This window comes from Wasmannia auropunctata, unplaced genomic scaffold (genome assembly GCF_000956235.1).
Source record: "Wasmannia auropunctata unplaced genomic scaffold, wasmannia.A_1.0 LD335737.1, whole genome shotgun sequence".
Classification (NCBI taxonomy): Eukaryota; Metazoa; Arthropoda; class Insecta; order Hymenoptera; family Formicidae; genus Wasmannia; species Wasmannia auropunctata.
This window is the reverse complement of record NW_012027153.1, coordinates 164,800-189,843: the sequence shown is the minus strand read 5'-3', so window position 1 is coordinate 189,843 and position 25,044 is coordinate 164,800. Positions and strand designations below refer to the sequence as shown.

The following is a 25,044-nucleotide window of genomic DNA, read 5'->3' as shown; positions in this document are numbered from 1 at the left end:
GTCTCTCTCTCTCTCTCTCTCTCTCTCTCTCTCTCTCTCTCTCTCTCTGTTTCTCTCCTTCCCTTCCCTACCTCTCTCTCTCTTTCTCTTTCTCTTCTTTCTCTTTGTCTCGTCAATACGTCCATCTCTAATGCCCACGATCACATGTTGAAGAAACTCGTCCAATTACAATTTTGCTGTGGAAACAACTTTCGCACGTATGAGAAGAATTTGTGTGGAATTATTAATTTATCGATTGTTTAATCTGGTTATTTCTGATTATCTTTGTTTCTTCAGAAGTTTTGAAGATTACATATAATTTAAGCACAATGTAAAATTTCGTTACCATCAACTTTATTGCGTTGTCAGCTTAACCTAATTGTCAGTGCATATTTAGTAATTTACATATGTAACGTGTACAATGCAATTTACAAGGGTCGTCGTGGTATCCTGGTTGTGATCGTGTTTGATTCACTGGAAGGTGAGAAGGAATCTGGAGTCGGCTGCCGGTTCCTGATAGTTTGCTGTGTAGGCGGTGTAGGTGGTGCTCAGAGGGTTGACCAAGGGCACCACGCGCGAGGGGTTGTCGTACTGGTATTGCACTTGCGCGGCAACCGGCTCGATCTCGAGTTTCTGCGGCTTGGCGTCCGTGGACGCGACCGGAGCGGCGGACAATTGCAGGCCGGCCGGCACGATCTGCAGCTTCTGCAGGGGTGCGTAAGCGTAGACCGGACCGCGAAGAGGCTCCACGTTCTCGGCGCGTATCTTGGCGAAGTACTTCATGGCCTCGACATCCTGACGGCTGATGTACCGCACGCGCTGGAGACGACCGTCGGGAAGTGCCACGTAGTATTCTCCAGTTTGCTGGGGCTGCTTCTCGTCCACATCGTCGTCCTCGAGCTCGTTCACTGCATTCACGGGCTCGGACTGGAATAATAATCGTTGCAGCTTGTCACTAATTTCTGTCATTAATGATTTTTTATTTATGATGCTGTCGAAAATATTGTTAAAACGTCTTTGTTATGAGAGAAACATGAAAACTGAAATCTACGTTTTTCTCATAAAATTGAATATGTTTAAAAGCTAAGAGGTTTTCTCCGTGTCTTGATCCATTGTTAATGTCAACGTTTCGTGAACAGCATCAGTCACGAAACGTTGGCATTAATATAATGGCATCAATTTTCTTAACATTTTTAATGAGAATACCTGTGAAAGCCTTAAGAAGATAATTAAATAGATTTATTATAGTCAGAATTGAATGTTCTAGCAAAGTTTTCTAAAAACTTCTTAATGTCGATTATATATGATTATATTTGAAAAAAATTATCGTACACTCTAATCTGTCGCAAAATCTCACAAAGAGATTATTTATTGAATAAATATGCAGTAACTATGTATGTTACATAAAGGGAGTAATTTCTCGTGTCTTGGCAAAACATTTCTCGAGGAGGAAATTTTTCTGTTTTTTTCCGATATTCCGCCAAACAAGGCGTGGGCTCTCAGACGACCTCGAATCACGGGTGAATGCATTATGGGTTGTGTCACGCCGGTCTTCGAATTTGGTACGGACACACACGTGCTCGAGACCCGCGATCGAAAGTAAACGACGCCTCGAATACTAATGTCGTTAGGACGAACGGGAGAAACGACGAGAACGAGCGAGTGTTCGAAGATTGAAAAAGAGGAGCCTCGGTGCGCCGGTGCGATTTAAATTCCGCGGAACCATCTCCGCTCTCGTGTAGGTTCACATGCCAACTCAATGGTCCAGTGCGTTTTCTCTCCGAAACGAGATGATAAATCTATGTTACGTAATGTTATGTAAAGCCGGAGAATGCGCATATTCGACATATGAAATTTGTTCCACCGAAGTCCCGAAATTTTCGGCAATAACAAGCTCTTCAATCAATTTTAACCAACTTGAGATCACGATTAATTAGTTTGTCATATTTCTATAAACAGGAAGATATAAACATATGAAATGTTCTTAAAAAGTCCAATTTGCATTTAGCGTGTAAAATAGTAAGTTAGTTTCCCATCAGTAAAGTATTTTACATCTATCAAATTTGCAACATATACTAATTTCATGAATTTTAAATTCTTTATGACAAAAATTAATTATAATTATCTTTCCTTGTCTTAATTTTTAGTATAAAATATTTAAATAATTTCAAACAAAAAAGAAGATTTGTTAACTTTACTTACCTCAGATTCAGTGATGCCTTGGACAGTAGATACTTCTTCCTCTTCGGTGGTGTTAGGAGTCTCAGTCGTGGTGGACTCTTCCGGTTCTCCGTATTCTCGCTGAGGATCGGATGGTGCTCCGTATTGCTGCCTAGGCGCGTTTGGTGCTCCGTATTGTTGCTGAGGTACGTTTGGCGTTCCGTATTGTTGCCGAGGCGCGTTTGGTGCTCCGTATTGTTGCTGAGGAGCGGTTGGCGCTCCGTATTGCTGACGAGACGCGCTTGGAGCTCCATATTGTTGTTGAGGCGCGCTTGGCGCTGCGTACTGTTGCTGAGACGCTTCGTATTGTTGTTGTTGAAATTGTCTCTGGGGAAGATCAAAGGCGGGTCCCGCTGGTTTCCAGCCGGACGCGGGATAAGGTGCGGCCTCCTGCTGCTGAGCGAAGTAATATTGTCTCTGTTGCTGATTTTGCTGACGGTACCTCGGTGGCTCGGCGAAGACCGCGGTGGCCAAGAGGATGATGCTGACGAACACCTGATTACGAAGATCAATCGAAATATTATTTTAATAAAGTTAATTTAGATTCATTTGCATTATTCGCAAAAAGATAGAGGGTTCTTTTTTCGCACACTATCGGGAATTGTTCTAAGTGTCAGACAAAAAATTATATGATAAATTTATGACTGTACCTTCATCGTTGTACGATGGCAGTTAGGCGGTTGTGTTGACGAGCTGACTGAATTCCGCTGTCCGCCGCCGGTGGATTATATACGCGGCGTCTCGTATGCGTTCTGCATGTCTAAGGAGGATACCCTACCGGCCGGGGTAGCGACGCGTTCACCGGTCGTCGGGTGACATTGGCCTCCTAAAAGAAGCTGATGAATCCTCGATCATTGTTGGCTCATCATCCAGCCGCTCTCGCTCGCGCGCGTTCGCCTTCGCCTTTGTCGGCGAACGCGGGCGTCTTTTCAACAAAAGCGACGCTCTTCTATACGTCGGCGACTTCTTCGGCCTCCTCGGCTCCGAACTCCACCTTTCGCCCCTTTTTCGCACGTTGTGTTTGTTCCGGGCGCACAAAGCGAAAGAAATCGCGCTTCTGTCCTATCGACGATTAAATTTAAAACGGATTGAACGTGTGTTCGCATTCGCTACACCGAGAGGGATTCACCACTTTTGCCGCGAAACGATGAATGGTACGTAAAATCGTTCGTTCGAGGTGTATTTTCATAATGCATTTATTGAACTTCTTTAGGTAATATAGTAGATTATAAAGATTAAATTATACATAAAATATACCGTTTAAGAGAAGCGTTACATTTTGTGAACAAAACAAAGTTAAGGTTTCATTAAAAATAGCCAAATCAATTAAAGCATAATACTTTTCGTCATTCACGTCACAATTATTAACGTCTCGAGAGACATTTTTATTCAGATATACTCATTATAATTTATAAAATCACCACAGTAAGTTCGCATGTAATAACGTACGTGTAAATACGTGCCAAAGTCCGTATTGTATAGAATTTCTACTTTTCTACTTTTGAATATCTTAAGAAAAGCGTCTCCTCGACTCATCTAATCCATCATCGACATTCTCATCCGCCCGTGACCGATGATCGGGTCGCTTAACACATTTCACGGAGCAAGGCCGTGTTATGCGACGGTTACGTCGTCGTAATTTTAACTCCGGCTCGTCATGCATGGCATGCGTGTCGTACATACGTGTCGGCCATTCCACGCACGGATTTCGCCGGCGCGGCGGCGAGTCGCGGCGACGACGCGGCGCGTGACGATGACTCGCGCGCTAATCAATTCATCGGCGTACCCAATCTGACCAGCATCCGAGAAATGAGGAACGCGCGAATCGTACCCATGCGTCACGCGGATCGGGACGATCGGAACGATCAGGGTCGTTCGGTCCGGCCCGATCGATCGCGACAATAGTTTGAAATTTATAATGATCGGTACCTCTCACCTCACCTCGAGATACGCGTACGTGCGTAAAACGAGCTCGCCGATCGGTGTCACGCTGCCCATACGAAAGGAGACTTTTAATCGGAACTGCGTCGACTTTTGGCCAAACCTAGTAAATCAACGTCTCTGATAGCACATTCTGAAGATTAATTCGGCGTGTGATCTCATCAGATAACAGTCACCTTTAAAGTTTTACGAAAAGAGGGATTACATTCGAAGTGTCTCTTAGGCACAAGTGAAAATATTAAATTCTTTCTTGAGAGAGAAGCAGTAAATTTTAGAAGCATTAAAAAAAAATTATCTTTACATTATTTTATGCATTTAAAATTTTATAATTACGTTCTAATATATATGTATACAAGATAATATGAAATAATCATAAAACTATATATTTAATTTGTAGGGCAGCTGTTGGAACGTTTTAAAGTTCTGTGCTTTGATTACGAGCTGATTTAACAGGATATTGCTTTCAAATCCTTTTGTCCACAAATAGGTCTTTAATAGGATGCATTCCTCCAAAAATTGTGTCTGTGCCCCTCGTCGAGTCCCATGCAGAAGACATGTGGAGCTCGATTCGCGCGGCCACGGAAATCGCGAAACGCGAACCACTCTCTCCGGCGCGACGCGAAATAACGCGGCCTGCAGCGGGGTTGACGGGGACCACGAGGGGAGCTGAGGGTACACGAGGGGGGCCGATCACGGTGGTAGTCGCGCCGGGCCGAGAGCGGCAAAGGAGAGGGACGGCACGACGGCGGCGGCGGAGGGGTGGGCCCGGGCAAAGCAAATTATTCACACTCAAACGACTCCATTTCAATATCGGGCCGAAGCCCAGGGACAAAAGAAGGGCGAGATGCCTGTCTCCCTCCTGCTTTCGCTTTGCGCCGCGCTGCTGCTGCTGCTGCTGTTGCTGGCTGCTCGCCGCTGCCCGCCGCTGCTCTGGTGCCTCTGTCTGCAGCCTGCAGGCTTAACTCTCTTTTCCTCTCTCGCTCTGCATCCTCTCCCTCTATATTGTGACCCTTTTCTCTCTCAATCTTTTTCTCTCTCTCTCTCTCTCTCTCTCTTTCTCTCTCTCACTTTTCCTCTTCCTCTGTTCTTCTCTCTCTTGTTGCTCTTGCTGTATCCTATATTCTTTTCTATTCTTGCTCTATCATCTAACCCTGGCAGCACGACAGTGAAAAACACTGGGAAATGTCGCGAAATCGCGACTTCCTGACTTTTCGCGCCGAAAGCTTTTGCGAGTTTTGATTCTGCCTTTCGATGATTATGTGTATGTAGCACATTGTATAGCACATAATTACATTCGGCAGTACATTGTTAGAATTGACGATGCTCTATCAAATGCGTCATCTCAGCGTATGTATCTTTCATAGTGTTTTTTAGGTTTTAAAATGTATTTTGTGAGACAATTCTGATGCAAATTTATTAGAAAAAAACGATCTCATTTCTCTCACATTATTTGATACGCATGCAGATTACAACATGTGTGTTGTGTACTGATTTGATCGCATATACATACGCATATGTACGTGCTTTATTAAAATTCATTTATTCATTTGTACGCAGCTATCTTGCTTTAAAACTTGAATTAAAGCATCATTTGCATTATATGGAAAATCTTAACATATTATTGTTATTATAAACATATTAAACACACGCGCGTGCACGATAAAATCGAGACTTTGGTTGCACCAACGTATGAAAGTAGTAAGACACCAGAAAATGGGAAGAAAGAGGGACGAAGAGAGAGAGAGAGAGAGAGAGAGAGAGAGGATGGCGCGGCGCGCAGGTTTGAGTCCCGTAATTGAATATATTTAAGCGCGGGAGGGACGTTTGTGCGGATTCTCGGCTTACAAGAACCCCATGCCGAGGTAACGTCTGCGAGTAAACTGGATTAATCGTCTATGAAGGGAGACCGTAACCCCGCCGCATTCGTTTGCAATCAGATCCCTCCGGGGAACGCGAAACAACACCGCTCGTTGGTAGCGCGCAGCCTTGTTTCCACTGCAATTTTACATCGATCATTGGCAAACAGATAGGGTGAGATCATCGGGTCGGAGGCGTGCTGAAATGCTCCACATTTAAGCTGGATCAACAATGTTTCAATGAGAAAAACGAGAAAAATATGTAGCGAGTATAAAATAAATCGTGCCTTTTCTGATGTTTTTACAATGTCATTTACAGGACTGCAAAACTATATTCTAGAATTTTAGGATGTGTTAGGAGCTGCAGTAATCTAAGAATTAAATAAATTTTTTTTAAATGTTATTACAAATATCCAAATAGTCGCGCAAAATGTTAACAGTACGCCAGCAAATTCGATCATAATTTTAGAGCAGATTCCTATCCACTGCACTCCAAATCCAAGTGTGTAAATCTGTAGTCACGTTTTACGCATTTATACGCGTGTTATATTTTTACACATTTTATCTGTGTTTTACACAGTAAAATGCATATTTTTTACACGGTTATACATATTATTGTAAAATTAACCGTGTAAAAATATGCATTTAACTGTGTAAAACACAGATAAAATGTGTAAAAATATAAATGCGTAAAATGTTACTACAGATTTGCACACTTGGATTTGGAGTGTGTGTCCACTTTAAGTTTGGTTTCGGCTCATGGCGGCTTGCTAGCATAATATAACAACAGCGGCAGGAATGGAGCATACCTTGACGTCATAATGCAGGTCTTGCTCGTTTTCTGCAATGCAAAATATATCTTTACCGATATTAGAAAAACAGCAGATTGCTCGGCTGCTGTTGGAGTTCTACTAACATAATATACAACACATAGTTTGTAATACATGCTCTTGACAGGTTTGGCTATCTAGAATATAGTTATTAATCTATAGTTAATAATTAGTCACTAATAGTTAATAATTGTTTATAAATGACGTTAAATTTCTATAAAATTATATTTACCTATATAAAAGGGGTGTTTAAAATAAAAGAAATTATCACTATTTATTATAATAGGGAATATAATAATCTAACAATGAAAAAATAAGTAATTAGGAACAGTCAATACATGTGACGAAATATTATTTATATGAATATTAAATATTGCTTAAAAATTAACAGCTGTAGAATTAACGATGTGAATAGAAGGATGCATTAACATGAAAATCAGAATATTATCTAAAGAAAGAAGGGAAGAAGACTAATTGCATTATGGTCCACCTTTCTCCAAGTTTTACTCTCTCCTAGAGAGTCCAGACTTATAAAACATAGCGAGATTTTTCTCACGAATCTGCTATAAAGGACGTGTCGTAATCAGACACAATGTCTGTCACGTTCGCATCGACTCACAATGACTGAGTTTCTTTTTTGATCCATGATACGTCTCCGAGGAAATAAATGAGCCAATCTGCACGCAATCTACGCATCCTATCTGGATGATTACATGTTCGAAGATTTCGTGAACGAATTTAAACAAATGCCTGCATCTTTCTTTTTCGATGACGGATTTATCGGTGATCTAACAATAAGTCTGCTTTTGATATGCTCAATGGGCGTCTAGATAATCCTAAATTACCTACCGATCGTTATATCTTTTTTAATTTATAAAGAAAAATTGAGTTAACTATAACTTTACTAGTATCTAATTGAGGCTAGCGGCAATCGCGCGAGCCTATAAGTAAGATTCCAAAGCGATCTCAAATAATTCTGTTTGCTTCTTAAGAATTTGTGACCAGTAAATAATAAAAGATAATTTGTCAAATCACAGAGAATTGTTTCAATTACGCATCATAGAGACTTTGGGTCCTTCGAGACTTTAAATTCCTCATTATCGATCCATAAAGATGATCGTCAGAGCGGTACCGCCGCTTGTCGCGGGATTTTATTTCGTCAGCGGCACCCTTGGGACATGCCACGGGGGTGCGTGACGGCGTGCAAACTGTTTGGCTACCAGTTGCGCGCTCCCAGAAGGCTCGTTTTGCAAGTCGTAAACGAATTAAGGCCTTCGCCGCCACCACCGCGCCGCGTTTGGAGCCGTCGGGGAGAAGTTTCGAAACCGCTTTTGATTTACATTCCGGTCGCCTGTAGTGCGCGACTGTAGCATCAACGCGAGATCGCTCGCGACCACGCCGCGCCGGTTGGCAAGACGTCTCCGATCCTGAAGCTTTCGTGTCAACTGAATTAAAATACAATTTCGTTATCTGTCATAAATTCGCAGATGATGTGAAAAGATGATCTGTACTCTCTAAATTTTTTGGAGTGACTTTTCATTCTTTTGGAATGAATCTCACTCCAAAAGAGTGAAAATCCTGCCACTCAAGTGGTCGAGTGGCAGTATTTTCAATCTTTTGAAGTGAGATTTACTCCAGAAAATTTAGAGAGTAGAAAGAAATTTTTTCTAGTTGCATTGACGGTTAATATTTGTTACATTATTATTATTATTATTATTATTATAGAAATTTCAACGGAATCCTTGCAAACATCATACTCTCTAAATTCACTCTTTTGGAGTGAGATTCACTCCAAAAGAGTGAAAAGTCACTCTAGAAAATTTAGAGAGTAAATAGAAAATTACTCCTAGATGATTTTTATAAAATTAATTTGTTATATATTAAATTTTATTAATCAACGTTGTTATAAAACAGCACGGGATATGTCAACACCATTATAGATTCTCTTTACATATAGTATTATTTATAAATTTATTAGTCACAAACATATCGTGCAGTTAATACATTATAATTTTATAACATTTCTAAATTCTACATACACGAAGTGCACATACCAGCCGATTAAACATCGTATTTTTCTTTAAAATTCATCTTGTAAAAATATCAGTGCAAAATTAAATTAGCAAAATATGACTTATTAAAAACGCACGTCTAAACGTTCGCTGCTTGCAATAGATACTTGCACGGCTGAGTACTGCCAGTGACGAAGAGACATCTTCGACGTCGTCGAATTAACGCGAAATGCGTGAAAGTCAGTCAATGTTTGCCGGTTTAACCAACTGTGCACAGGCGTCGCGGAGTTTGCCCGACGCATTAGCGCGCCTCCGGAGTTCAGCCCCTCGCTCATTTAATCGCTCCTCTATCGTGGTACTTCCGTCCTTACATCGCCGATAAAAGAAGAACGTGTCTTCCACGTGTCGCGCTAAAGCCTGGATGAAAACCTCTTTACGTAGAATAGATATTTCCCGTCACAAAAGGGTGTACCTTCTTTTTCTTCCTTACATCTACCTGTTTTTAACGGCTGAATTAAGACTAGCCTTCATCTATTATAAGTATACAACAAGTCTGCTTAAAAACATATTTTAATATGTTAACCATTGGCTCAAAATTCATATTTACCTTATAGAAAAATTTAATTTAAAAATATCGAATTTCTTTCATGACAACCGACTTTTGAATTTCTTCAGTGACTGAAGGTAAAAATTGACGTAAGAGCAAAATTTCTAATAGTAAAATAGTAAGAATATAATAATGGTTCGTATTAAAATGTTATGTAATAAATATTTTATTGACGAATAAATATTTCCTTATTTGTGATTATATATACATATATGTATACCCGGGAGAAGCGTTACTTTTCTTCTAGTTAGCGAGTTTCTCATGTCACTCGCGTTCGAATAGTTGCAAACCGGGGGCGCGAATCGGGAGTAACTGGCTCACGGTGTTCCGCGATTCGAGAAAAGCCTCGTGGAAATCGGGAAGAGAGAGGAACTGCGACGCGCCGTGCGTAAACGGAGCTTAACCGCATCGCGCAGCGGAGAGGGTGGTGGAGCGAGGAGAGGAAAACGGCGAGGTGCGCGAGATCGGGTGAATAGGAGAAGGAAGAGGAGGAAGAAAAGGAGGAGGGGGAGAAGGAGGAGGAGGGTGTGGAAGTCTCGAAGAGGCGAAACTTGCAAAAGTACATCGCGGCTCAAGAGGCCGGAAGTAATCGCGCGAGTTCCGTGCGCCGCGAGATCCGCGTTATCGTCGAGCGATTTCACGGCATTTAGTGGCTGGCGATTCGTTGTTCCGCGCGACGCGTCGAATTAAGAAAAAGCGAATTAACGTGCCGCCCGACCGCCCGTTATAACAACTCCGAGAAATATGTAACGGCAAGATGAGATGGTGCTCTCGCAAGATTTGACGTATGTAGCTGTACCTTATCACTTTTCACCACGGTGATTTACGCGCTCTTTCCACGCTATGATTCGCATGACACATACACTCTCTCTCTCTCTCTCTCTCTCGATTTATTTCATGCCTGCTTTCCTTAAAATAACGTTGAATAAAATTGGTTCGGATGTATTTATGTATTTTTTACTTTGTCTTGAAACTTTATTTGAGAAAAAAGATTTTCTTTAATTGTTTCAACATTTTTCTTAACAAAATGTGAACTCAAAAAAAAAGAAAAGTTATCAAGATTTGACAGATTCGAGACAAAGTTAATTAAAATGAAAGTACCTATTTTAACAAAATGTTTAACAAAACTCAATTGCAAACTGATATTTAATCAAGTTATGCATAAAAAGATTTAACAAAAAAAAAATGAAAGAAAAAATAGAACAGAGGAAATTGGAACGCATGACAAAGAAGATTTGGCAGATTCGGCTCTCCGTCGGACTCTACGTTGAAACGAAGCTGAGAAAAGATCGCAGGGAGAGACCCCGAAGAAAGGGAGAGATACGGTGGTAACTGCTGGAAACGGGGAGGGAATGTTACAAATGAATCGCGTAATAATCCCCATAGCCGTTCCACCGCTTTCCCGCCACCGTACTCTCTTCATCTGCCTCCCTCTCTCGTTCCTCCATGGGAGCTGCTTATGTATTCCGGTGTACGGCTGGTTGCACCACCGCTAATGGAGTTTCCAATATTTTCCTTTCTGCATCGCCCGCGCTCCTCTTTGCTTGGCTTCACGCGCTTCCTCTGTAGATTCCAGCGTCTGCCCGTCCGCTTGATCGGGCCTCGAACTTCTTCCCGCCATGTCCACGCCGCCGCGATGGTCCGTGACACCTCCGATTAAACTGCGAGATTCGCATTGCTGTTGTTTAACCCTTCGTCGTGCTCTTTTCAGAGTCAAAATCAAGCCTGTACGCCTCATATATATAATTTCGCCTACAGATGTTGTGTTATTGAGAGCTCATTATGTTGCTACATTAATATACAATTAACGTTAGATTATTGAGTAAAATTACGAATGTTTAATTATTATTCTGTAGAGAGAATTGTGTAAATGTAATAAAGAGTAAAAATTAGATTGTGCATCAAAAGGCTTAATTAAGGCATTGGAAACAGAGACTGCAGCTATAAAATTTTATAAGAGAACTCTATTTGGCGAACTCCAATAGAGTTCTCATTAATGATATTAAATATTATTTACGAAGTACAATACAATATCTCGCAAAATCTGTCTGAGACGTCGTAATTTGTGCAGAAATTCATAAAAATAGATATTGTTAAATACTGTTGAAGAGAGGCTGTTGTCATATTATATCTATGTCTCGGTCAACGGGTCGGGCGGATGTGGGTGTATTAAATCAGTACACATGCAAATGAGTGCGCGTCGGACGCGCGTGCAACCCCTTCGCGTTCACGTACCACTGGCTACCGGTGTCTATATCTCCGCACACGCGTGCCAGCCAGCCTCATGTACGCCCGGCACTGCCACGGCACGGTCCATATTCCACAGCTTAGCCTTTAATCCAGCCCGGGGTCGACACCTCGTTTCTTTCCGGCCATTTAACACGGCTGGAGAGCGCCCGTTTCTGTGCCCCCGGAACTCGTTCGCCGTTGTTCCTCGCGCGGAAAACGCGTCATCGACGAGCCGGTGAATATGTGTTAACCCTTTGAATACGACTTTACACGACCGTTGTCACGGTCCTATATCGAATTATTCGACGCTATTAATCGCGACGGCGTCGGCCGAATAAATTGAACGATGGAAGTTCACCTGCAGCGCCCCGCTCGCTCTATTTAACTTCTGGGAGCATCACAATAATTTTCAATCGCCCTGTTACTTTGAGATCCATTATAAACCCAGGGCGCTTCTCCACTCCCATAAAATGTTACCTGAGAGTTACAGTAATATAAATGTATATGAGTAATCTGTAATACGTACGTTCAGTTGTTCAAGATATTCTTATTTTTCAGGTAAACGTTAAAATCATCACGAATTTCATATATTCTGCGCTTTTCTTCCCTGCGAATAATGTAATATTCGTTGTTACGCAACATTTAGCGTCTCGATCGGGGAGGCAGCGCGAATCCCTAATCCGCGAAATACATTTCCGGCAAGTACAGCGTTCGAAAGTTCGGTGCATATTCGGCTTTAAGGGATGGAGAATCCAATAAATTTGTTCGTAGGATTAGGCACTAGGAGCGGATTATACCCCTTATTCCTATACCCGCTCTCGAGCGATAGCAATTTCGCAGGGAGAGAGAGAGAGGGCCCTCTTTTACCCCCTCGGCTGAGCTCTCATACCACTGTACATACGTCCGAAAACATTCAGAATCCCTCCTAAAAAATTTTTCTCGTCTTCTATCTTCGAATTTGTTGCGACGACATCAGTTTGTACCGTGACTTTTATCGGATTTCTCGATCAATGAATTTTCGTTCAACGAGCTGGCTGTAATTAAAGTGAAATAATATAATTAGTACTCTTTGATGTATCGCGGTATTCCTATTGCTATACGCAGTAATTTTGCAGTGATTTAAGATTAATAATTTTCATAAAATTAATAATCTTAACATGCGACGCATCTTTTGTTACCTTCTTTTTCAGTTCGCAGTTAAAAAATATATTTAAACGATCAGAGTATTAGCAAAGTATGATTAAGCGGATCCATATTGAAAAATTCGCTGTTGGTATCACAGTTTTGTTTATGCGTAGTCATCAAATCTGACGAGTATCCGCATCCTCTCTCGGCCTGCCACACCTCGCGCTCTTCCCTGTGTCTTCTTAGGTCAAATCCCACCATTCCTGCCCTCCCCCCCTCGCGCCATTTTTACGACATCTGGATGGCCGTTGCTAACGCATCATGGCCGGCCATTGTCACCGACTGGCTTTTCTAGTCGGGTTAAAAACGATAATCGTCATCCCGAGGGGTGCGAAGTGTCACACCGGAACGGGTGGTGCCCCGATCCCGTTCACTTCTGCCTTCGCCGTGCACCGCGCGCACCTATGGCGTCACACGCATGTCGCGCGAGGGGAATCGCACGGCGCTATCGTGAGGGGTGAGTAGGAACGCTAATAAAAATGCGCGGATAAAAAAAAAAGGGCGGCCGCGGTCGGCATTACGCGTTATTAGCCGGGCCCCTAATAATAATGGCCGTCAGACTTTCCGCGCCGACGTTGACTCTTATACGCCTGAGCGAGCATCGCGCGCGCATAACATCTGTATCATCGCTGCCATTCTGACGCCATTCGACGCGGAGTGCATCTGGTCTCTCTTCCATCCGAGGCTTCCCTCCCTCCACGTGGCCCCTCCGCTCTCGTGCCTTCAGCCTTGGCCGGCCGTTTACCAGCTTGACGTGTTAGTCAAATTACCAGACACGGTATTGTCACCTTTTCATGCAGGGCTAACGTGAATGGTTGTACGACAGACATTTGTGGTCGATATCTTGATGAATTCTAAAGGCTAATTTGTGTTAAGAATTTATTTGTATAAAATAAGGGAAAAAAAGAGCAACTTATCAAAATTTTATTTTTGTTACGCAATTCATTCATATACACTATAGTTTTTATTTGAAAGTGATTGTCTCTATCGCGTTACTAAAATAAAATTTTCTTTATTATAAAATAAATTTTTTACATTGTAGTTTATACTGCAATATTATATCTAGTTAAGTTATTAAAAAGAAGTTGTTTAGTCTTTTTATTACATTTTTTTTAAGATTTATAGATAAAAAGAGGACAAACGAATTTTCTGATTAATTTCATTTAATATTGAAAATATTAATGGGAAAAGAAATTTCTTTCGGCAAATTCTTTGCTCGGCATGAAATAGTAGTCCTTTTGCACAGCGAGCAGATTCGATACGTGAATTTAAGAATGAATTAGCACAAGGTGGGCAAACGTGCTTATGCGCGCATCGATCGTTCATTGCGGAGTTTCGAGAGCCCGATCTCCCGTCGCACGAGCCGCAAAACGTTTCTCTTCTCTTTTTCGAATCAACGAAACGTGCCATTTAATCACGCTTCGGCGAAGCTCGTGTCTGAAAGTTGGCCACTTTGCGCTTGCCACTTCGCGCTCGCCACTGTGTTCGCCACTGAAGAGGAACAGAGGAGAGAACGTGCTTCTCTTCCGGTCTCGATCGGCACAATCGGTTGCGTGGCACGCGGTCGAGTGGTCCGCACCGTTTACCTATACGCGTTTCTCCGTCGCGTAAGTGTAGCATTGTTTCCTTCGAACGTTGTCGAGAGTCGCGACCCCGCGACGTATGAATTTGATCCCGCAACAGTCCTCATCACCGTTGGCCGTAGGGGACGGTAGTAGTTTCCAAGTCAAGGGTCTTCCCTTGCCGAGTGTTTTTCTTTCTCTTTTTTTATTTTTTATTTCTTTCGTTCGAGTGACTCTCGTGGAGTCAGGAGGGCACGTGGGTAACAGAAACTTTTGAGGCAAGGAGAAAGAAAAAGAGAGAATAACTTTCTCTCCCGCCGTCCTTGTTCCTCTCGGTTTGTGGCCGTAATTTTTCTCTCTCTCTCTCTCTCTCTCTCTCTTTCTCTCTCTTTCTCTTCGATATCCTTTGTTCTTGTTATTCTTACTGGCTGTATTCGACGATTCTTTCCCCCCGGGCCGATGACGCGACGATTGAAAGTAAACTACCGATACGCCCGCCACAATGCCACGAGGTCGCAATAGCGGACGGCATTGTCGCACGTTCGCGCGACAATGCCATTCCCGCGCGGTCTTTAAAGCGTTTAGCTAAGTGCACACCGACCCATTATCGACGTTAATAAACGCCCCCCCTCCCCCTTCTCTTGCCCGTCGATCACACACTCGACACTCTACGAGTTGTGCGCGACTTCTCGAACTCTGCTCGACGTGCTGCATTATTTCTAACGATTGCAAATCAGTCTCTCGGTTTATACAACTGTTGGCGAATGTTGTTTCATACAATGTGAAACATGTGCTGTCTTTTGATTTTCAGAAAGATGACAAGAGTTTCTAAAAGATAAAACACAGAAATAGATGTCTCTCTTTCAGAAAAAATAATAAAATAAATTTACTCTTAAATTTTGCTTAAGAAATAATTATAATATTTTCTTAACAAACATATTTTTACGTATTACTTACATATGTTATATTTTAATTATATAATAAGTATAAGAATATTTAATTACGATAGATAATGGACGTGAGAAATTCTTTGCATCGTTAATTCGTGAATACGTCGATTTTTTACAAATCTCGATTTATTTATTATCAAAGCTACTTTGTACGTATATCTTTTTGCCTTACATATATGTACAAGTATATAACAATTGTGAAAACTTTATTAACAATCTCGCGCCAAAAGAAATATCGAAAAAATATCGAATGCATTGGCGACAACGTAGGTAGATTAAACCTCGAATAGTTCCGCCATCACGCTCGAACGCACGGCAGTCCCGGTTGGTGGATAATTCGTTGAAGGAAGATACGAATGATCTGGTTGGGGCCAGAAACGAGGAAGGAGGCAGGGGGACACCGAGTGAGGAAGGGCAAGAGGGGGCGAGAAGCTGTCTGGGTGGCGTGGATTCCCCTCCACGGATAAAATGGTCCCGCGTTTAGCTCCTGCCTTCCGAACGTTCTTTAGTACGGAGATGAGCTTTAGGAGGGTTCCTCTCTCCCTCTCTCTCTCTCTCTCTTTCTCTTCTTTTTTTTTCTTCCCTTCCCCCTCCGTATTCCCCTCTCTTTCTGTTTCCGCTCGTTTATCGCGACAGGTCGCGTAAACATATTTGGAGCTATGACACTTTTAGAACCTCTGAGATTTAGAGATTCGGTTCATTAAAAGGTACAAGGATGATATGTCGCCGCAGCTGAAAGGCTTAACACGATAATTTATGTACTAACGCATCGACCGATTGGAAAAAAAATGTAAATCACGGACCGAATTATTTCCCGCAAATAATAATTCGCACACATGAATATATTCCTTAAATTGATGCCATTATTTATTAACCAACTTATTAGACTGCTTATACATATATGTATATTAAACATACGAGTATTAAAGTTAACTGTCCCGCTTAAAAGCAACAGTCTGATGTGTATAAGATATTAAAATAAATATTAATTGATATTATACGAATCGAATATTATTTAATTAGTATAATAATTTCTGTTTAAATAATACCTACGAATTTTTAAGATTATTATTTATCTGCTATTACAAGTTATCGAAATTTTGCGATTAAAAATAATCGCACTGAATAACTTGACATTGACAAGGAAAATTTTAATTATAATATATTATATTATCAGGAACTTTGATAATCATCGAATGACTCAGGCATGTCATAAAAATGATGTATTTTTTTATTCTCATGCTGTTGGTGTCGATTTACTCGTACACGCTCCTACGGCACGTATCTCCGCCTTAAACGCTCGAGCTCCGCGTCGGCGTTTAACTCGCAAGTACACCGCATAGAAAGCGATGAGCGGCGCGGCGCGACTTGGCCCCGTGATAGTAAAGACGCAAGATCCAGCAACCGCGAAGGCCCGAAGTTGCTCCTCGAGCTTCCGCAGGGATGGATGGAAGGAGGGAGGGGAGAGGGGGTGGAAGAGAAGGAGGCGGGAGAGGAGAGGGAGCTAAGGCGGTTTTAATTACCGCTTAAGACACCCTCGGTAGCGTTAACCCCGCGCCGTACAGATACTGACGGAGGGCCGCCCCTAAAGATATCGTTTGCAGTGCACGGTTACGAAGGAGCAACTCAGGGCTGGCGGATGAGGAGGATGACGTAGAAGACGAGGGGGATTTGGGGGAGGAGAAGGGGGGGGGAACGCGAGGACCGGAGAACTTGTACCGCTAACGTCGCACTCGATTCTCATCGGTACGGCCGGAGGGTGGAAGTTCGAGGCAACCAACCCTACCGAGCCGCGAGAACTTTGCCGCTACTAGCGTGGCCGTCTGCCAGCTACTTCCTCGAGCGAGTCACGTGGAGGAGGGAGCGAGGAGAGGGAGGGTGAAAAGGGAAAGGGGGTTGTATCCCCGGGTTTTGCCGCTTATACGACGATTATTACGGACGTTTTCGTTACCTCCGAGTTCCGTGGGCGCTTCTAATCTGACGTTATATATGGAAAACGTGATACGCTGTCCCACGACGACATCGACATGTTATCAGGTTATCTCAACCGTAACAGTTATCCGCGACTTCTTGACGTTACTCATTATGTACCTATATCGAGAGTAACGTAAAGTATCGATGTAACGAAAATATATAACTTTTCATATGGTAAATTGAATATTGTCGATGTCTTTATTGAAATCCCTTTGCAATCTGTCATCACGAATATATATTGCGACAACTAGGAAATAATATTTTTACAAGAGGCAGAGGTATACCTGAATCAAAATCTGATCAATCTATTCTTCCTTACCGGGAAATATTTTCAAGTGATATTTTAAATCCAACAGAATGATTTTTAAAATCGCGTAAAACAATTTAAATCCTGAAAAATGGTATATAAATGGTATGCACAAATAATTGTATAAAAATCAAATTAGGTCAATAAAAGGCAAACTAATTCTTTATCATCCTACTCATATAACATCACATATACTATATGGTGTAAATAAATTATATGTATAGGACACGCTGAAGAGTCAATTAAAAAACGAGAAAAACAAACGAATTATGATCTTTTATCATCAGTTGCAGTGTGTATTTACCTATGTAAAAATATATAAAACAGAATTTATTAACGTAGAATATAATGGAGCCAATAACAGCCAGTGTGTCACGTGTCACATCGAGCCAGACTCTGACTCTGAGTTTCTCCAGGCGGAGAGGAGGTAGTCGCGGAATGACAGTGGCGTATCTCGTGGGGGTGGCCGGCAACTGGCGTCGGGACGCCCGTCGTCTTATCGGGCACCCCCTTGCCTGTAGCTTCCTCCAACCCTCCCCCGTCGTCCTTTTCTCGCTCTACCCCGTGTGTCTCCTCACCCGTCCGCCCCCTCATCCCGTCGTCGTAGCGAGCCCGGTGACGCCTCGACGCGCTCACCCAGAAACCGACGATAAGGTTCACCCGGCGACGCCTGCCTATACCACCCGCTCGTCCACATACGCACACCGATACGTACACGCGAGCGCACGTGCACGTACACACGCAGATATGCGCGCGGGCGCATGTCGCGCGTAGGAATTGATATAAGAAAGCCCGGGGGGAGGGAAGGAGAGGAGGGAATGGGGAGGGAGGCGTAAGCGCTGCGAAACCACAAATCGTGCGCCGCGTTATCACGCACGCCGACATCGATAATACATCGCCCATCTCCTTGTTGGGAAGGATTTCTGAAAGGCGTTAACTTGCCCGGTAATATCACGGGCAGATTTGGTAGAGATAACGCTTGTCGGCATTTCGACAAAAAAAAACTGTCCGAGCAACTTGCGACTTTTTGATTAATCGACTTTTAATTAATTCGAGTGCAAATTTTTCGAATTAATTGCGAAAAGTTTCTCTAAATCTTTTTGAGATTGATTTCTTTTTTTCGGTGACGAATCTTCGGCAATTAACGACTGCAACATTCAGTACTCAACGTAAGAACGCTGTGAACAAACTTTGAAGTTTCGAAGACGTGAGACTGGCATTTAATGTATTTAACTCGGCGATAAATCCCCTTTAATTCTATATCCTCGAAAGTTAATCCGCGAAGGAGGCCCTTAGCACGAAAATTGTCGTAACTATACTAACGCGATAAAAGAAGACTCGAGAGATTGCCCGTAATAGCCGTTCGCGCGAAAAGGCGTTGATAATGGTGTCACGATGCGTTTTATTATTGCAGTAAGCGAGCTCGAGGGTGGCGCGCACTCGGACGAGACGAACAGCGGGGGTGACAACAGCAACGCCGGCAGCGTGTCAGGCGGCGGCGACGACGATCAGGCGCGTCTCCGTCTGAAGAGGAAACTGCAGAGGAATCGCACGAGCTTCAGCAACGAGCAGATCGACGCGCTCGAGAAGGAGTTCGAGAGGACGCATTATCCGGACGTGTTCGCCAGGGAAAGACTCGCCGGCAAGATCGGCCTACCGGAGGCGCGAATACAGGTGACTATTCAGCGCAGCGTTGCACAGCCATGGCCACAAGAGTGCTTAGAAACGGACGTGTATTATATGTTCAGAGAAAAAAGTAGTATCAGCAGCTAAATTCAAAAGAAACAACACTTTCGTCATGTATTGAAGTTGTAATAAGAAAAATGAATAAGTTTTCTAAACTGAAGAAATAATAATATTAATCATATGTAATAGTTACGCATGTAACTAATGAAATAATGTTAATATCCAACGTCACATTTGTTGCCGTGATTATATTTTGACCATTCTCAACCCTCTACTTTCGTTCTCTACCTACCTAATTGCGAACACTTAAATTTCAAAGGCATTATGTTATTGTTGCTAGAATTATATATCTTGTTTTTCTCTGAGTATCGAGACGGTCGATAAACAACAAGAATAATGATGATTTAAAAAAAAAATTAAAGTCATAAAATATCAAAATAAAATGAATCGTACTTATTCAATGATCTTCAATTCATTGAAAAATACCATAGCTATCAATTTTATTATTAAAAGGTCACTATGATCTATTTACGCGAAGGTCTCGATTTTCCTATCTAGATCTTAAACCTGCAGTCATCGTTCCTGAATTACAGGAGATAGTGAATTTTCACCAGCAATTTATATTGCATTATTTATTCTAATTCGGTGTAAGCGTCCACTGTGTTTTTAATTAATTCTTAAAACACTAACTGCAACTTGCGATGATATTAACTATACAAGAATAGCGGTTGACAGCTTTTGAAGGAAAACTACATTTCTTGTAGCTGCAGTTTTATTATTCCAATTTATTTCTAACTCGATTTCTTATCCTTCTTATCGAAACTAACGTCGACATTTGATTCTATATCGTCTCACGCGTTTATACAGGTCTGTTATTTTATCATGAGCACCAAGTTCGAAGATCACGAAGATCGGTGACGTTTAATTGGCAATAGAGCATCAACATTATACGATTAAGAGGTCTTCGGCAGGGGGTAACGCGTTTTCGCGACGAACCGTTTCATCCACGACTGTCAGCCAATACGAAAGTTATCCGTAGCCTAGCGACTTGACCTGTATCTTCGTCTGTCTTCTCGTTCACTAACTCAGGTCTGGTTTTCGAATCGGCGGGCCAAGTGGCGGCGCGAGGAGAAATTGCGCACGCAACGGAGGGATAATCCGCCGCCGCCGCAGCAGCAACAGCAGCAGCAGCAACAGCAGCAACACACTGCCGGCGTGAGCCTGGTGGGTGCTGGCCACCCGACGCCGCCGCCACCCTCGGGGATACTCGGGGGCCAGCCGCCGCCGCAGGCACCACCCTCGCCCCCCAGAATACACCACGGGTTTGCGCCCACCGCTGTGTACCCCGGAATACCCAGCATGCCCGATTCGTACAGGTGAGAAACGCAAAGACGCGAAGTTCATCGACCCCTATCGAAGGCTAAATTTTCCCGAGATGGCTACTAATCCTTGACTTCGCTGTTAATCTTATGATTCAATCCACTTTATTTAAAAGAATTAGGCTTACAGTTAGCTTAATATTTCATAGTAGTGTGAACTGCGGAACCACTCAGAAATAAGATGCTGTGATTAAACTACAGCAGTACGGAGTGCTGTACACATTTAAGTCAGCCAAATCTCTAATGTTCATTTCTACCAACGAGAAATTGATTTATAAAGATCTGCGAATCCGCGCGCGATTTGAGACGCAAGAGACGCTTGTCGGCTCCTTCGAAGCGAAATGTACCCACTGTCCTTCGCCCTTCGCAAAGAGTTTAACTTTCGACGGAGGAAAGAAACGGACGGGATCGCGCGAACGCACGCTCACGAAATCGTTTTCCCTTCGCGTTGCAGCCCGATGACGTCGATGCCGAGCTTCACGATGTCGGGCGCCAGCCAGCAGAATCAGCACACGACGAGTAGCATGTCCTCGCTGTCGACCGGCGGCGGCATGAGCCCGATGGGCATGACCGTGGGCATGACCGTCGGACCGAGCCCGGGCGCGTGCCTCCAGCAGCGGGACAACGGCTATTCGTGCGGGGTCGCGAGACCGCCGAGCTACGAGCCTCTGCACCTGGGGTACGGCGCCCGGCCAACCTGCAGCCCTACGCAGCCCTACCACGCGGCGAGCCTCAATCAGTACAATCAGAACGCCAGCTCGACCGGTGAGTGTCTACCGCACTCACTGCATTCGCTGCTTGCACTCTAGCCGATGGACTACTACTACGGCTACCATGGATAACACGCTATCGAGCCCGCCGGTAATGGATTATACACGCTTCTGTCACCCCTTCGTCCTCTCCGGCCCTCCGTCCCCCCTTCCCCAAAGTATCCCTGGGATTCGAACGGCTCCAATTCTCCCTCTCTTTTGCACCTTTTGAACATCCGCAATAACAAACGCGATCTAGCTTCATGTCCATATACATTACTCGCCTGCGTCGCCTACATTAGCCGCCTGAACGCTTCTTGTTTCTATTCGGTAGTTAGTAGATTGTAGATGTTAATAGATCGATGTGCAATTCATGTTGGCAAGGCGTCGTGCATGTCTTGCGAACACATTGTTCAATCTGTCATTAATATTTTTTTTATACTGGTTTTTTGAATTATTATTTATTTTTCAAAAACAATGAAATGGTGAAATAATATTCTAACAGAAAAAAGGACAACACGTACAAGGATAACACTTATAAAAAGAAATTAAGATTTTTATAAAAATTATCCCGTTTTTTATATTTATATTATTTATATATATTTTTATTTTTTTATTTATATATTTATATTATTATATATTTATATTATTTATCTTTTAATAATGATGATATTTTAACAAATTAACGAAAAAAAAACAACATGAAAAATGGAGATTCTTATAAAAATACTCCCTGTTCTCTTTGTCTAATAAAATATACTGTGTTTTCTTAACTAAATCAACTACGAAATTAAATTTTTGGAAAAAACTTGCATGTGATTCTCGCATGAAATTTGACGTTCGTGAAATTAAACAGAATATCACGGATTCTCTTGCAGGTCTAATATCACCTGGCGTGAGTGTGCCGATCGCGGTACCAGGTCAACCGGCACCCGACATGGCGGCGCAATACTGGTCACCGAGGCTGCAGTGACCGTGGTGGTCGTCGATGTCGACCTCGTCTCCGTAGACTTCAGCTTGTTCATCTCCCGAGCTTCACGGTCCCGTGTCGTGCAGCGCGGGAAAAAAAACGACACGCAGGTCACGCGATCGTGGAGCGCAAAGTCTCCGGAAGTTCGCGCGTTATGGTCGATCGTGCGTTCCGTAGTATAAATCGAAGTGGGCTATCGGCACCCGTACGTTATACGTTCAAGCCAAAGTTCCGCATTGGAATCCGAGTTTGATCTGTCCGTATTCGCGTCCGCTACTCTCGTATTTTATTTCATTGTCTTTTTTTTTTCTTTTCGTCAAACGAGTGCGACATTTCGGGAAATTTCGAGGAAACGTCACTGCGAATTCGCTGGCGCTTACCGACGAAGATCTCATCCGAGGCACGAAGATTTCAGAAATCTTCCGTACCGTCGAACCTCCGGATCGAGGGCGAGGAAGAACTCAATTCTTAACTGAATGGCTCTATCGTGACTCGCCGTTTGTGTAAAACCGAGCAACAAATCTCTACGGTGTAGTACTCGTGTAATTGCAATACAAGATTGCGGCATTCAATTGAGTTTACAGGCGGATTAATCGAGAGATACCCTCTGTGTATAAACTTATCGTGAATCTTATCGCCGTCAAATCGAATTCCCGTGTCCCGTGCTAAAAAAAAAAAAGATTGATATTCACACTTGCGACACTTTCCGATCATGTCCATCCCTCATCGTTATAGGCGAAACGACTAATTGCTGCTTTTCCGCACTTTCACTAACGGTGTTTGGTATCGTAATGTGCGAAGAGACACACACACACACACACCTCCTCTTTATTTCGATGTCGTATCAGAGTATAAGTCATAGGAACAAATCGTTGTTAGACGTATTAATAACGCCAATCAGTGACAATCCATGAATTTTCGTATGGCATGACACATGAATGATCGGTAAGGTGGAAAAAAAAATCTCTCAAGGCATCATCCGCGCATACGTACACCTTTGTAAGGTCCCTTTTAATTCACATACAATTATACCTCCCGAGCCGAGACATCTTTTTAGAGAGATAGAACTCAGCAAGGCGAGACGCGGCAAAACAAAAAGAAAAAAAAGGGGAAAAAAAAGAATATATACGAATCGTCGGCAATGTGCAACTCGTGTAAAAATAATTAGCGCGAAGATTGAAGAAGGAAGAGAAATCGCTCCTGAGGATCCCCGCGGAGAGTTTTTATTCGCAACGTTTCGTAGGTGTAACTTCTATAGGCAGGGAGAGAGAAAATATAAAATAGTTTCTAAGTCGGTATTACGTTATTATTTATACTCGTGAAACGAGGATGCCAGGAGATAATAAACGTGAGTTTGTTGTGTGTACATCGTAAGGAGAATATCCGAAACGGTCATTTATATATATACATAATTATTTAAATATAATAATTGCGTATATAATTGTACATAATTATTTATATATATAATTGACTCTAATTCTCTTAATAACTTGGTAAAAATCAATTCGTAATTTATATTCGGTGCAAGGTTCGAGAAAAAAAGAAAGACAGAAGGACCGAACATGCCGATTGTGATTTCTCTTAGGCCAGGTATGTTATTAAATAACGGTACGATTATACGTTCTAAATAAATAGTGTGTGCATTTAATCGAGAGTTCTTTCAATGCTTGTTTTCTAATTGGAGATTTTATTTGCGAGATTTCCGGCGTGTGGCAATCGCGCTCTCCTGTTTTAAATATCAAATCTTAATTACGGAGAGCGAGCCAGTCGCACGCGTCTAATGCCGGCTTGTCAGGCAAACGAATATAACGATCGTGTGTGCAATTTCCTATTAGAAATCAAGCGCAATTCCTTCCCGAACATGTTCATCTCTTTCTCTTTCTCTTTCTTTCTCGACCCGATAACTCATATTTGTACTTACCCCTCCCGCATTGTCGTCCAATCGAATCACTCGTAGGAAATAATGGAAAGCGGGATGCAAGCGGAGACCATCGTTTTACCTTGCAAATGTAACAATTGTATATTTATTTCAACTTAATAATTAATTTACACTCGAAGACATGTTGTATTCTCTAAATCCTCACTAGAAATCATCCATTGCGATCTGCTGGCGCATTTAACCCTGGATTTCTTCTGAAATAATACTCATGGATAAGTTTGAATCACGCTAGACGACAGAACTGATTGCAATTAATGAGCTAATAAAAGCAGTGGATTATAAAAAAAAATGCGCACATTTAATTATTTGTCTGTGCCTATTTAAAAAAATTATTTCTCTAAGTCAAAAAGCTATGAAGTAGCAGGAAGTAATCCAAGGGTAGAGCCAGCGGATAATATTAATATTATAAATTGCAACAGTACACATAACATTATCATTATATAATTAATATGCAACAATATATTGTTATATCATTTACATAATTATTATATAACAATATCGTAATTATATAAGTTATAATTATTATAACTTATATATGTTTTAAATATATACCTATATAATTTTATATATAGATTAAATTGCAATATAATAATATTATATAATAATATATAATATATAGCATTGTGTATTTTATATATATATATATATATATTATATTTAATATTATAT

The 25,044-nt window shown here is 42.2% G+C and overlaps 2 protein-coding genes across 2 annotated transcripts in view; one reads left to right on the top strand and one right to left on the bottom strand.

The window, feature by feature from the left end:
• LOC105456214 (paired box protein Pax-6-like) overlaps positions 1–22,509 on the top strand; it is a 59,009-nt gene extending 36,500 nt beyond the window's left edge. Inside the window, exons 6-9 of the mRNA XM_011700096.1 lie at positions 19,067–19,326; positions 20,428–20,714; positions 21,172–21,482; positions 22,345–22,509. Coding sequence (XP_011698398.1) covers positions 19,067–19,326; positions 20,428–20,714; positions 21,172–21,482; positions 22,345–22,439 — 953 coding nt within the window. The 3' untranslated portion in view covers positions 22,440–22,509. The remainder of the gene's footprint in view (positions 1–19,066; positions 19,327–20,427; positions 20,715–21,171; positions 21,483–22,344) is intronic.
• Positions 317–2,949, bottom strand: LOC105456168 (drebrin-like protein). The gene is made up of 3 exons (XM_011700005.1): positions 2,850–2,949; positions 2,182–2,694; positions 317–906 (listed from the first exon to the last, which is right to left on the bottom strand). Exons 1-3 carry the CDS (start codon positions 2,853–2,855, stop codon positions 451–453), a joined length of 975 nt encoding a protein of 324 aa, XP_011698307.1. The 5' UTR covers positions 2,856–2,949; the 3' UTR covers positions 317–450.
• Positions 22,510–25,044: the final 2,535 nt, after the last annotated feature.

Coding starts and splice junctions, on each gene's coding strand:
- LOC105456168 (XM_011700005.1), bottom strand. Junction 907..2,181: donor AAGGCATCACTGAATCTGAG/GTAAGTAAAGTT, acceptor TTATTATTCCAG/TCCGAGCCCGTGAATGCAGT.